The sequence below is a fragment of the Narcine bancroftii genome, chromosome 5 (genome assembly GCF_036971445.1).
Source record: "Narcine bancroftii isolate sNarBan1 chromosome 5, sNarBan1.hap1, whole genome shotgun sequence".
NCBI lineage: Eukaryota > Metazoa > Chordata > Chondrichthyes > Torpediniformes > Narcinidae > Narcine > Narcine bancroftii.
Window position 1 is genome coordinate 161505901 of NC_091473.1, and position 14338 is coordinate 161520238.

Consider the following 14338-nt stretch of genomic DNA (forward strand, 5'->3'; position numbering starts at 1 on the left):
ATTGCCAAGTTTGTTTGTTTACATTCATTATCTGTTTACAGTTCTTTATTTTTTGCACTACCAATTAATGGTAATTCTGCCATGCCTACAGGAAAAAGGAATCTCAAGGTTGTACGTGATGTCATGTATACTCTGACAATAAGTCTGAAATCTGAGTGCCAAATAGCTTGCATTCTGTGTGTTCAAATTAATGATACGAAGGTTGGAGGTGTTGTGGATAGTGTAGAAGGTCATCATAAGTTACAATAGGATATAGATAGGATGCAGAGTTGAGTAGAAAAGTGGTAGATGGTGTTCAATCCAGATAAGTGTGAGGTGACGTCTTTTGGAAGGTCAAGCGTGAAGGTGGAGTATATGGTTAAAAGCAGGATTCTTAACAGTGTGGAAAAACAGATAAGCCTTGGGGTCCAAATCCATAGACCCCTCAAGGTTGCTGTGCAGATTGATGGTGTAGTTAAGAAGGCATATGGCGTGCTGGTCTTCATTAGTTAGGATTGAGCTCAAGAGTTGTGCAGCTCCATAAAACTCTAGAGAGACTACACTTGGAATATTGTTCAGTTCTGGTTGCCTTATTACAGGAAAAGTGTGGAAGCTCTGGAGAGGGAGCAGCTCCAACACCTTCTCTCCCCCCACTCCACCCTTTGACACTGTCCTGCTCCACTGTCATGTAACACCATCTAATTCTTCACTCTGCAGACTCCAAAGAAGGCCCCAAAAATCACCACCGAGGGCAAGGAAGAATCGTCAAACAATGGTGAGTTATGGGGTTGAATGGAAGGTCAATGCTGAGGATGAACGGGACAGGAGGTGGCTACCACTGCAGCTCGTGTAGAATGCAGTAGAAGTAGCCCCCACCCCCAGAGGTTGATTCGCTGCACATTCAGCGACATGAAGGCAGATACAGAGGGCTCAGGAATAAACTGGGTTTGAGCATCTTGTTGAGCAGTTGTAATGCAGACTTACTGAGTTTTTAGGCTGTCAGTTTAGTGGAATTTGTGCTGAATCAGAGATGTACTAAACACAAACTTCCTCTGGTGATTGTGCCTTCCCACTTGCATGCACTGTTGGAAACAAACAAGAATGCTGTCATTCTACACCGGCACAATGCAGGTTCATGTCAGAGTAATACTCATGCCACAGAATTCAACCTGCTTCAATAAGATCAATCCTCATCATCTTTCAACATTTTTTAGCTGCTGGTGATAAGATCTGATCCCAGGAATTAATGGATGAACCTTGGCAGGGCTACTTTCAGGGTTAATATGTTGTTCTTTTAAACAGGGGAACTAAAAGTGCCCAGTTTTCTTGGTGTGGTCTCACTACCTCCCTGTACAGGTGGAACGATACTTCACCATTACTCAACTTCAACACAGAAAATGCTAATCCATCATTTGCCTTTAAATTTTTATTGCACCTGCTGATTTCAATCACATCAGTTTGATTACTTAAAACACAGGAGCAAGCTGAGCCAGGGCGTGGATGGGCAGACAGAGCCGGGGCCCTAACTGGCAGTGATGGGCGGCCAGGGCCTTGACAGGTGGATCGGTGAGCGGGCCTGGATGGATGGGGGTGGGGTTGGGTGGTCATGGTCTCGAGTTCCTGTTGGTGAACAGTTTGAAGACGTCTTGCACCTTTTGTCCTCAGATCATCTGAACCTGCACTCGACGACGATTCTGGAGCAACTGCGTGGGGAGGCAATAAAATTCCATCGGCCTGGTGAGTGTTTGTACCCGCCTCCGCTTTCCCCTCACCTCCACCCCGCATCCCTACTACCTCTGCTCCTTGCCCCCAACGCCGGCTTCTCGGCCCCCCACCCCGCTCCTGTGATAGGGTGAGAGCAGGGCAGTGGGATCAGTATGGGGACTAATACAGGGTTCTGGGGAGAGAGCGGGGCAGAGGGATTAATTTGGGGTCTGATTCGGGACAGTGGGATTAGCTGGGGCCTGATCCAGGGCAGTGGGATTGACGTGGGGATTGATCCAGGGCTGTGTGGAGAGCGCGGGACAGTGGGATTAATTTGGGGTCTGATTCAGGACAGTGGGATTAGCGTGGGGCCTGATCCATGGTTGTAGGGAGAAAGCCGACAGTGGGATTGGTTTAAATTCATTTGGGCTGAAGTAATAAAGAAGCTTCCTTTCACAATACTTTTGTAGGTGACTTTGGTATATTGAGACTTTCCCTGGAGCTGATGTTGTCCCCCCAGCCCCACTGTGACCTCCCTCCAAGATTGTCTGTAGCCCACAGTACAGACCTTGCTCGCAGCGCCAATTGTTGTGAATGAGGAAATGGGTTTGGTAGGTCTCAAAGACAGGGACTCTGGACACAGTTTTGATGGGGAAGGATTTTAGTAACTGAAGACAAGTGTGGGAAGTGATAACAGATGCAGCACGCGTGCACACTTGTTTATTTTATTTCTTCACTGAAGGTGAAAACTTTAAGACGGATGGTTACGTTGTTACAGACAACACCATGGACCTCTTACAGAAACATCTGGAGATCACAGGAGGCCAGGTATGATGCTTTCTGCCACAGCTTTTGCCCTGACCCTGCTGGGATACGTGGATAAGCATTCCTTCTTGTACTGCTGTGTGAATCTGCTTTTTTTTAAATTTAGACATAGCATGGTAACAGAGCATTTTGGCCCACAAGCTCGTGCTGCCCAATTACAGCCAATTAACCTACAACTCCTGGTGCATTGTGAATAGGCCCAAGCCTGGCTGCTGTTTTACAACACAATCTTCCCAGCACCAAAGGATAGAGCAGGGGAATAGCAACCTCATATCCAGACCCTTTTAACATTGCACAGTGAGGAAGAAACAATGAGGTGGGAGGATGTTTGGGCAGAACGTAGGCACAGCATGACCCTTTGGATAGAATGGTTTGTGTGGTCTCCAGTGCTGAAGGCTGTGCAATCATCTCATCAGTGTGCTGAAGTAGACTCATGGGTGGGGGAAGAGCACCACAAGGAGAGTAATGTGGTAGAGGTTTCCTCAGTAGTCTGGCATTGGATTAATGCCTTTCGAAGATATCAATTTAAATTTTGATGAAAGCTTGGAAATGGGAGCATACACTTGGTGGTGGGTCAGGATTCTCAGGCCCTGAGTAAAGGAGAGAGGGTGAGGCAGCACACCATGTCCTGGCAAAGTGCCATAGGAGGTGGTTGAGAGAGAAGACTGGAAAAAGGCCAACAGCTGCCTCATTCCCAACCACTTCAGCTTGAGCCCTGTGTCTAATTTATTCAACGGCCGCATGACTTTTTTAATTTAGTTGTACAGCACATTAACAGGCCCTTCTGACCCACGAGCCTGTGCTACCCAAATACACCAATTAACACACCAACCCTGAATGTTTTGGAGGGTAGGAAGAAACCGGAGCACCTGGAGGAAGTCCATGCAGTCAGCGCCAAATTTGAACCTGGTCGCTGGCAGTTGTGCTAACAGCTGCACTAACTCTGCTGCCCTGGTTTACACTCAATGAGGAATGTCCTTTACCACCTGATCGACCTGTGCTGCCACTTGCACCCCAAGATCCCTCTGAAAATCATTGCTCAAGTCCTGTCATTCCCCTGGCATCCAACCTCACACTTGTCTGGATTAAACCATTTCTTCTTCCATCCTGTGACTGGTCCATGTCCTGCTGAATCCTTTTCCAACCTCCTCATTGTCCACAACTCTGCCAAGTTCCATGTCATGCAAATTTACAAATTAGCTTGGCTATGAAGCAGCTCCTTGCATCACCTGCACTCGTGGCCCAGAGAGAACAAATCTGTTGAAATTTTGTTGTCTCCAAGGTTCGGACACGGTTCCCGCCAGAGCCAAATGGGATTCTCCACATTGGCCACGCAAAGGCCATCAACTTCAACTTTGGCTATGCCAGGGTGAGTGCTTATGCTGTTCATGATTCTGCTCTTGTTGAGTCAAGTTTATTATTAACCAATTGTATAAATACAACCTGACGAAACTGAGTTCTCCGGTCCTCGGTGCAAAACACGCAGACGCACAACCAGGCTTAGCACACATACAGATAAGTGATACATATACAGGACGAGTATTCATATATGCAAATAAATATTGTTTTATAAATATGAGATCTCAGATGGTTAATGTGAGCAGTTCATGTTGTTCACCAGTCTCACTGTCGTGGGCAGAAGCTGTTCCTAAACCTGGTGGTACTGGCTCTGATACTCCTTTATCTCTTTCCTGATGGGAGCAGCAGAAAGATGCTGTGTGCGGAGTGGAAGGGGTCCTCAATGATTTTATTCACCCTCTTCAGACAACAATCCCAGGCGATCACGTCAATAATTGGGGGGGCGGGGGCAGAGAGAGGGAGACTTCATTGATTCTCTCTGTCACTCTTATGGTCCTTCCTTCCAATTCTCTTCAGCAACCGTACCACACTGTGATGCAGCTGGCCAGGATGCTCTTGATAGAGCTCCTATAGAAGGATGGCTTAATGGTGGCTGGTAGTCTTGCCCACCTCCGTCTTCTCAGGAAGTACAGTTGTTGTTGTGCCTTCCTAACAAGTGAGGAGATGTGTGTCCAAGATAGTCACTGGTTAAGTCAACTCCAAGGAACTTGGTGCTCTCCACTAGAGTTGTTGATGTGTAGTGAAGAGTGATTGTACCTGTTCCTCCTGAAGTCCACGATCATCTCCTTTGTCTTGTCCATGTTGAGACTCGTGTGGAACAGTGCTGAAGTTCACCGTGTCCTCAGGTTAGAACCCCAAGCACCAGTCAACTTTGGCTCTGAGGCATGAAAACATTCACCACTCCACCTCAAGAACTTCCTTCTCACTTTCCTTCAAAAGGCCTGACCAACAATCCTGCAGCTGCCCCTTCAGTTTTGGAAACAAAAGAAAAGCTTAACATTTTCTCAATACACGTGACAACAATTCAAATCAACTGAACTATATCCTTTCACCCCCCCCCCCCCCCCCTCACCCCCCAGATGCTGCAGTCCCACTGAGATCACCTCATGTTCTGTAATTCCCCATTGAGATCACCTCCCGTTGTTCTCCAAAGATCGATTGAGAAACTGGATGGATATAGCAATTAAGACACTATTCCCCACCAGTATTGTACCTCAGAGCCATTGCCTGTTGTTATACAGCACACATGTCAAACTCTGGCCCGCGGGCCAAATATTTGGCCCGCAAGATCATTTCAAAAATGTATTAGAGGTGGCCCGCCCTGCAGCGAGAGCCGATGCTGATTTTTGGTAATGTCACCCCCACCATCCTCCCCCCTTCATTGCACATCCTTCCCCATTGTAACACGAGAAATTGTAATACGAGAAGTCTGTCGATGTCATCAGCCGGCAAGCCAGTTGGAAGGCTCCCCGCACAACCAGTCACTTCTCCCACCTGTCGAGCGGTGTGGCGGATGGGCGAGCGCCTGTGATTTCCTGTCGGCGTGACGGGCATGGTAGGCTGCGCGCGGCCCCCGGGCAGCGCGAGCCCCGCGCGACTGGCACCGGACGGCCCTTCCACAGCGCGAGCGCACTTCTCCCGGTCGCCACGGCCTTCAGTGCTTGCACCCGCGCGGACCCCAGGGATGGCTGGTTCGGCCCTGCACGTGAAGAGAGAGATGGTGGCTGTCCGCAAAGGCTGATCGGCAGCGCGCTGGGCCTGAGTGGGTGGGTAAGCAGGCGTGGGCAGAGGATGTAGGTGAGGAGTAATGAGCAGGGGAAGTTATGGTGGTGCGAGGGGCAGTTAGAGGGAGGGATGAGTAGAAGGAGGGGTGGATAGGGAAGAGGTAAAAGGGGAGGGGCAGGGTGAGTAGGGGAGGGGTGATTAGAGGGTGAGAGACGGGTAGAGGGAGGAACAGGTTGAGGGGAGAGGCAGTAGAAGGGCGTGTATAGGATGGGGTGGGTAGAGGCAGAGCGAGTGGAGTGAGGGGTGAGTAGAGGTTGGGTAAAGGACTGGTCAGGTAGAGGGATGGTGGGTCGAGGGTGAATAGAGGCCTAGAGCCTGAGGAGTGAGCAGGAAATGCTGAGTCCTGATGCAGGCCAAAATGGACACAGCCTGTGAATGCTGACTACATCTCCACAGGGACCAAATAAGTTTCCCTCAGGTCAAGCAAAGGGTGAACTTGAGCTACCTACTCCTGACCTGTAACATTATTCTCCTAAAGTTATATCCTAAAGTTTAACATTACATATGTTGAAAGAAGAGAAAACATGCAGATGTTGTTGAAAATTTTCAATAAATATTTAGTTCGGCCCTCGACTTAGTCCAAGTTTTTAATTTTGGCCCTCCGTGAATTTGAGTTTGACACCCCTGTTATACAGGGACAGACCTGTCCCCACCAAAGCTGTACAGAGACAGACCTGCCCCAGCAATAATGTACCACAGTATTATACAGTAGCAGACACACCAGTGATATACAGTGACAAACCCATCTCCACCATTACTGTATCCCAGTGTTATATAGTCATAGACCCGTCCTCATCAAAACTGTTAACCTGGTGTTGTACAATGACTAATGCATACCAACGAGTACTGTATCCCATTGTTTTACAGTAACAAACCCATCCCCACCAGTTCTGTACCCCGGTGTTACCGCGTGACTGACCTGTCCCAACCAGTACTGCAACCTAGTGTATACAGTGACAGACCCATCTCCCCAGTACTGTACCTGAGTGTTAATCTGTGACAGACCCACCCCCCCCCACCCCACACTAGTACTGCACCCAATGTTATACAGAGACAGACCCTTCCCCACTAGAACTGTACCCCAATGTCATACAATGACAGATCTGTCCCCACCAATACTCTACCCTGGTGTACAGTGATTGACTGATTTACCCCAGTGTAATACAGTGATAAACCCATCCTCACTAGTACTGAACCCCAGTGATATAGTGACAGACCTGTCCACACCAGTACTGTACCCCAGTGTTCTACAGTGACAGGCCTGTCCCCACCAGTACTGCATCCCGGTGTTCTACAGTGACAGGCCTGTCCCCACCAGTACTGCATCCCAGGGTTATACAGTACTGTACCCCAGGATTATCCAGTGACAGACCCATCCCCACCAGTACTGTAGCCCTGAGCATTGCACAGTGACAGGCCTGTCCCCACCAATACTGTGGCCCTGAGCATTGCACAGTGACTGGCCCGACCCCACCAGTATTGTAGCCCTGAGCATTGCACAGTGACAGGCCCGACCCCACCAGTACTGTAGCCCTGAGCATTGCACAGTGACAGGCCCGTCCCCACCAGTACTGTAGCCCTGAGCATTGCATGGTGACAGGCCCGTCCCCACCAGTACTGTAGCCCTGAGCATTGCACGGTGACAGGCACTTCCCCACCAGTACTGTAGTCCTGAGCATTGCACAGTGTGACTATTGTATTCCTGTTGTATTGATAACTAGTCCATTTGCCTTTTGAAGAATGTAGTCAGGCTTCTCGCCATGTGCATCGGCCATTCTTTCCCACTGGAATGTACAAATATTGGGCTAAGGTGCTGTATACTGGATATGGTGCTGAATACCTGTACTGTGACTGACTGAAGGAAATGTTCATTGCAGGCCAACAATGGGATCTGTTTCCTCCGGTATGACGATACAAACCCGGAGAAAGAGGAGGAGAAGTATTTTCGCGGCATCATTGAGATGGTGGAATGGTTGGGTATGCTTGGTACTCTTTGGTGTCAGGAAATATTTCCAGGTGGATTGGCATTGTTTGGTCATTGGGGGAGGGGGGAATAAAGGATGGTTGTCAGCCATGTGTCAGTGAAGACTGATTGCCCAGTGCCAACAATCGGAACCGTCTTGTACTGTTCCCAGTTGATCAGCTTGCTGATCTCCCAGACCCACAGTTCCACTTGCTCAGTGCCCAGGGCTCTTGTTCTGTGGTTTCCTTTCTCTGCCTTCTCCCCTCCCCCCCCCCCCCCCCACCCGCCCAAAATGAGCGGGCATTCTGTAAATCAAAATCCCACCTTCCATGTACTCTGGTGTGTGGTGCCAAGTTTTCCTGTTTGGTCACTGCCCATCTGAGATCAGGGCACCAATAAGGTGTGGTTCCCTACCCTCGTTCCTGACACAGTGAGGGGGGAGTCTTCTTGCTGTTGTCGTGATTGGACCAGTCACTTCTTGTGTCAGCTGTAGGAACAATGCTTTAGGTGGAGAACTGGGCCTCGGCCTGTCTCTGGATCGACAGCGCTGAATGCTGTGGAGGAGGGTCTTGTTCAGCTTGTCCCCCGGTTCTAGAAGGGGCTTACCACACACCAGTGGCTGGAGAGACCTGGTCAAGTGTATCCTCCTTTGGATTGGTTGAGGGATTAAGTTGAAGTAGTTGAGCTTCTGAGGTATAGTTTGTGGGAACACAATGTTTCTATGTGGTGTGGAGGTGAAGCTATGTTAAACTCATTATCTCCAACTTTTCACTAGGCTACAAACCTTACAAAGTCACCCATGCTTCGGACTATTTCGACCAACTGTATGACTGGGCAGTGGAACTTATCAAAAGGTGGGTGGACTGATTACACGGAATATATGGCATAGGACAGTCCATTTGGCCCCTCTTTGTGCTGGTGTTGCTGCTCCACAATAGCCAGCCACCTTTGCCCCTCTCCCTCATGCTTATCCACTTTGCCCCTTCTGAGAAAGTGCCTTCCACTGCTGCTCACCAATTAGAGGCTGCCTCCCCAGCATTTTCCACTGAAGCTTCTGTAACTTGCCACATCTCCTGACTCACCTCTGGCACCTGGACGTCATTACCCAGGCCGGTGCTGCCCCTCCCTCACTGCCTAGAGTTTTGATTGGCTGTGGTTCTCTAGGCAGTGTGGGAGGGGCAGCCACTGCACTCATCCACCCAGTCAAGCCTGTGGTGTTGAGCTGGTGATACCAGGATTTGGTGTCGAGCTGAGCCTGTTATCCACTCAACTGACCTGGTGCTGACCTGAGGTCGGGGAACTAGACCCTGCTCCTACCTTGATCATCTCCATCCCAAGATGTCATGGCCCAACACCCACATCCTCGGTCCCTCCAGCCTGTGCTGGAGCAGGAGTGGTCATTCAGTCACTCAGCCCTAGCGTTCAGCACGAACATGGCAGATCTGTTTCATTTGCCATTCTCCACTCCTGTATCCATTTCCCTTTCTGTCTTAATGAAGAGTTCCTGCCAGAAACATTGGCAATTCCTTTCTCCCACTGTGGTGCTTGCCCCTGGGAGTTCCTTCAGCAGTTGATTGTTGCACCAATATCTGCTTTGAAAAGCTGAGCCTCCGATGCCCTCCCAGATTCGCCACCTTTTCTCCTTGTTTCAATTTGAAGTGGTCCACCCTTTATTCTGTATGGGGAAAACAAAAAGCCTTCTTCCACACACTGCTGGGGGGAATTAGCAGGTTGTAGAAGAAACAAAATGGTCAATGCCTCAAGCCGAAACCCTTTCTCAAGACTGAGGCAACGAGGTAGGAAAACTAGGGTAAAGAAGACAGGGTGGGGCAGGGGCCCAAGAGGGATTGGGGAACCAGGGAAGGGTGGAACATGATGGTCAGAGGCAGTAGATTGACAAATGTCAGACATGGGGAGGGAAGAAAAAAAAACCGGGGTCATTGGAGGAAGCTGAATCACGTAGGGTGGACTGGTGGTCAGAGACAAAGGCTGTCAGTGCTCAGATCTGATGTAAAGAGGTTGAGAATGGTGGGATGGGGGGTTATGTGGAGAAGGGAGTGGGAAGAGAGAGGGGACTCGAACTGAATTTGGAAAATTAATTTTTTTAATTTACAGCATGGTAGAAGCCAGTGCCTGCTATTAACCCATGCCGCCCAATTACACTCAAATTAACCTGCAACCCTGTTTTTTTTTGTTTTTTTTTGGAGGGTTGGAGGAAACTAGCACCCAGGGAAAATCTATGCAGACAAGGGGAGAATGTGCAAACTGCTTGCTGGATTCAAGCCTGGGTTGATGACACTTTAATAGCATTGTACTCACCACTACCCTCACAGTGCCAGTGTGTTCTTGCCATTGGGCTGCAGACTGGCCAACGGAACAGGAGGTGTTATGCCACCAGTTTATGTTGGGCCTCAGGCTGGTGTTGGAAAGGCCCTGGACAGACGGGTCAGGGTGGGTACGGGAGTGATCGAGTGCTTAGGATGGCCACTGCGTACAAATGGTCTCCAAAATAGTGCCAGAGTCTGCACTTGGGACGAGGCAAAGATGGTAGGAAAAGGGAACTGTGGTTGATGAAATAGGTGATGCAGCTAGGCAAGAGGAAGAAGGAAGCGTACATTAGATATAGGAAAAAGGAAGGGCTCATAAGAATTACATGGTAGCCAGGAAGGAACAAGAACGGACTTCGGAGAGCTCGAAGGAGGTATATGAAGGCTTTGGCATGTAGGATTAAGGAAAATCCCAAGGCATTCTGTGTGCATGAAGAACGGAATGACGAGAATGAAGTTGGGGCCTCTAAAGGAGGCAACGCCTGGTGGCGGAGGAGGTTGGGGAGGTCCTAAATGAGTACTTTTCACAAGAGAAAAGGACCTTCATCAGGGTGAGGTCAGAATAGAGCAGCGTTATGTGCTGGACAATGTTGAGATTAAGGAAGAGGAAGTGTTGGATTTTTTAAAAACTATTAAGATTGATAAGACGCTGGGGCCGGACGCGATCTACCCCAGGCTGCTGTGGGAAGTGAGGGAGGAGGTAGCTGGGCCAGTGGCTATGATCTTTGAATTCTCTTTGGCTACAGGGGAGGTGCTGGAAGATTGGAGAATGCAAATGTAGTCCCCTTGTTTTTAAAAAAAAAAGTAATGGGGAGAATCTTTGGAATTATAGACTAGTGAGTGTGAGGGAGGTTAGTGGTGTGCAAACTGTTGGAGAGGATTGTTGAGGATAGGATCTATGAGCATTTGAAGAAGTACAGTCTTCTCAAGGGCAGTCAGCATGGCTTTGTGAAGGGAAGTTCATGCCTCTTGAGCCAAATTAAATTTTTTGAGGAGCTAACAAAAGAAATTGATGAGCGTAGGAATGTAGATGTGGTCCATATAGATTTTAGTAAGGCATTTGACAACGTTGCCATGAGAGACTTGTTCAGAAAGTCACGAGGCATGGGATCCATGAACCCTTGGCTTTGTGTAGATAAAAAATTGGCTTGCATGTAGAAAGTAGAGAGTGGAAGTGGAAGGAAAGTATTCTGCCTGGATGTCAGTGAGTAGTGGATTTTCACGGTGATTTTTATAAATGACTTAGATGAAGAGGCAGAAGGATGGGTCAGTAAGTTTGTAGATGAGACGAAAGTTGGAGGAGTTGTGGGTGGTGCTGAAGGTTGTCAAAGGTTGCAAAAGGATATAGACAGGATGCAGGGTTGGGTAGAAAAGTGGCAAATGGAGTTCAATCTGGATAAGTGTGAAGTGATCCATTTTGGAAGGACAAACCAGAAGGCTGAGTCTAGGGTTAATGGTCAGTTACTTAAGTCTGGATGAACAGAGGGTCCTTGGGGTCCAAATCCATACATACCTCAAGGTCACAACGCAGGTTGATAGGATAGTTAAGAAAGCCTGGACTTCATTAATAAGGGGATTGAGTTCAAGAATCAAGAGGTCATGTTGCAACTCTACAATTCTCTGGTGAGACCACACTTAGAATATTGTGTTCTGTTCTGGTCACCTCATTACTGGATGGATGTGGAAGCTATGGAGAGAATGCAGAGGAGATTTAATAGGATGTTGCCTGGATTGCAAAATATGCCTTAAGAGGCAAGGTTAGCAGGGCTGGGACTTTTCTCTTCGGATCAAAGAAGGATGAGGAGATTTAATAGAGGTCTACAAGATTATGAATGGCATAGATAGAGTGGACAGTCAGCACCTTTTTCTCAGGACAAGAATAGCAAACACCAGAGGACATCTGTACAAAGTGAATGGAAGGAAGTTTAGGGGAGACATGGAGGGTAAGTTTCTTTTTACACAGAGAGTTGTGGGTGCCTGAATGCCTTGCCAGGGATGGTGGTGGAGGTTGAAACAGTAGGGGCATTTAAGAGACTCTTGGGCACACGGATGGAAGGAAAAAGAGACTTACGAGGTAGGGAGTGTTTAGAACTTTTTTTTAAGGGTTACATGGTTCATCACGAAGGGTGATGATGATGTACCAAAGAAAGCTGCCTCAGGACCTTCGTGATGCCATCATCATCATCCTATACAAAAACAAAGGCGAGAAATCAGACTGCTCAAACTACAGGGGAATCACGCTGCTCTCCATTGCAGGCAAAATCTTTGCTAGGATTCTCCTTGATATACTAATACTTAGTGTCACCAAAAATGTCCTCCCAGAATCACAGTGTGGCTTTCGCGCAAACAGAGGAACTACTGACATGGTCTTTGCCCTCAGACAGCTCCAAGAAAAGTGCAGAGAACAAAACAAAGGACTCTACATCACTTTTGTTGACCTCACCAAAGCCTTTGACACCGTGAGCAGGAAAGGGCTTTGGCAAATACTAGAGCGCCTCAGATACCCCCCCAAGTCCTTCAACATGTTTATCCAACTGCACGAAAACCAACAAGGTCAGGTCAGATACAGCAATGAGCTTTCCGAACCCTTCTCCATTGACAACGGCATGAAGCAAGGCTGCTTCCTCGCACCAACCCTCTTTACTATCTTCTTCAGCATGATGCTGAAACAAGCCATGAAAAACCTCAACAATGAAGATGCTGTTTACATCCGCTACCGCACGAATGGCAGTCTCTTCAATCTGAGGCGCCTGCAAACTCACACCAAGACACAAGAGCAACTTGTCCGTGAACTACTCTTTGCAGACAATGCCGCTTTAGTTGCCCATTCAGAGCCAGCTCTCCAGCGCATGACGTCCTGTATTGCGGAAACTGCCAAAATGTTTGGCCTGGAAGTCAGCCTGAAGAAAACTGAGGTCCTCCATCAGCCAGCTCCCCACCATGACTACCAGCCCCCCCAGATCTCCATCGGGCACACAGAACTCAAAACGGTCAACCAGTTTACCTATCTCGGCTGCACCATTTCATCTGATGCAAGGATCGACAAAGAGATAGACAACAGACTCGCCAAGGCAAATAGCGCCTTTGGAAGACTACACAAAAGAGTCTGGAAAAACAACCACCTGAAGAAACACACAAAGATCAGCGTATACAGAGCCGTTGTCATACCCACGCTCCTGTTCGGCTCCGAATCATAGGTCCTCTACCGGCATCACCTACGGCTCCTAGAACGCTTCCATCAGCGCTGTCTCTGCTCCATCCTCAACATTCATTGGAATGACTTCATCACCAACATCGAAGTACTCGAGCTGGCAGAGTCCGCAAGCATCAAATCCATGCTGCTGAAGACCCAACTGCGCTGGGTGTGTCACGTCTCCAGAATGGAGGACCATCGCCTTCCCAAGATTGTGTTCTATGGTGAGCTCTCCACTGGCCACCGAGCCAGAGGCATACCAAAGAAGAGGTAGAAGGACTGCTTAAAGAAATTTCTTGGTGCCTGCCACATTGACCACCACCAGTGGGCTGATATCGCCTCCAACCGTGCATCTTGGCACCTCACAGTTCGGCGGGCAGCAACCTCCTTTGAAGAAGACCGCAGAGCCCACCTCACTGACAAAAGACAAAGGAGGAAAAACCCAACACCCAACCCCAACCAACCAATTTTCCCTTGCAACCGCTGCAACCGTGCCTGCCTGTCCCGCATCGGACTTGTCAGTCACCAATGAGCCTGCAGCAGATGTGGACATACCCTTCCATAAATCTTCGTCCACGAAGTCAAGCCAAAGAAAGAAGAAAGACATGATTCATCACAATGTCGAGGGGCAAAGGGCCTGCACTGTACTGTAGTTTAAAATTTAAATTAAAAAAAATTTTAGACATGCAGCACTGTAACATGCCAGTTCACCACTCCAAGTCCATGCTGCCCAATTTACACCCTGTTAACCTACACCCTGGTATGTTTTTTGAAGGTTGGGAGGAAACAGCCCCCAGAGAAAACCCACACAGACATGGGGAGAATGCACTAACTCATTTCAGACAGTGTGGGATTTGAACCCTGGTCTTGTCCTGATAGCTGGCACTGTAAAGGCATTGTGCTAACTGCTATGCCAACCGTACCACCCATAGTGTTCTATGATCAGATGAATTAATCAAATACCTTTGTTCTGTGAGTCCTCTTGTCCTGACGATCTGCATTTCTGCTCACAGAAGGAGGTGACTGGTTCGGTTGACATCCTCCAAAACTCTGGAGGGTGCTCAGATGGAATGTGAGGTGTTACTCTTCTAATTTGCAAGTGGTCTCAGTTTGGCAATGCATGATACCATGGACAGAGGTGTTGGCATGGGAATGAGGTGGGGAATTGAACAGATTTGAGCAAGGATTAAAGGGATATTGCTG

General features: G+C 48.5%; 1 protein-coding gene across 3 annotated transcripts in view; it reads left to right on the plus strand.

The window, feature by feature from the left end:
* qars1 (glutaminyl-tRNA synthetase 1) overlaps window positions 1-14338 on the plus strand; it is a 68613-nt gene that overhangs the window by 22178 nt on the left and 32097 nt on the right. For all 3 annotated transcript variants that reach the window (XM_069939488.1, XM_069939485.1, XM_069939486.1), the window contains 6 exons: window positions 697-754; window positions 1645-1716; window positions 2426-2511; window positions 3791-3877; window positions 7530-7629; window positions 8391-8469. In XM_069939488.1, coding sequence (XP_069795589.1) covers window positions 697-754; window positions 1645-1716; window positions 2426-2511; window positions 3791-3877; window positions 7530-7629; window positions 8391-8469 — 482 coding nt within the window. The remainder of the gene's footprint in view (window positions 1-696; window positions 755-1644; window positions 1717-2425; window positions 2512-3790; window positions 3878-7529; window positions 7630-8390; window positions 8470-14338) is intronic.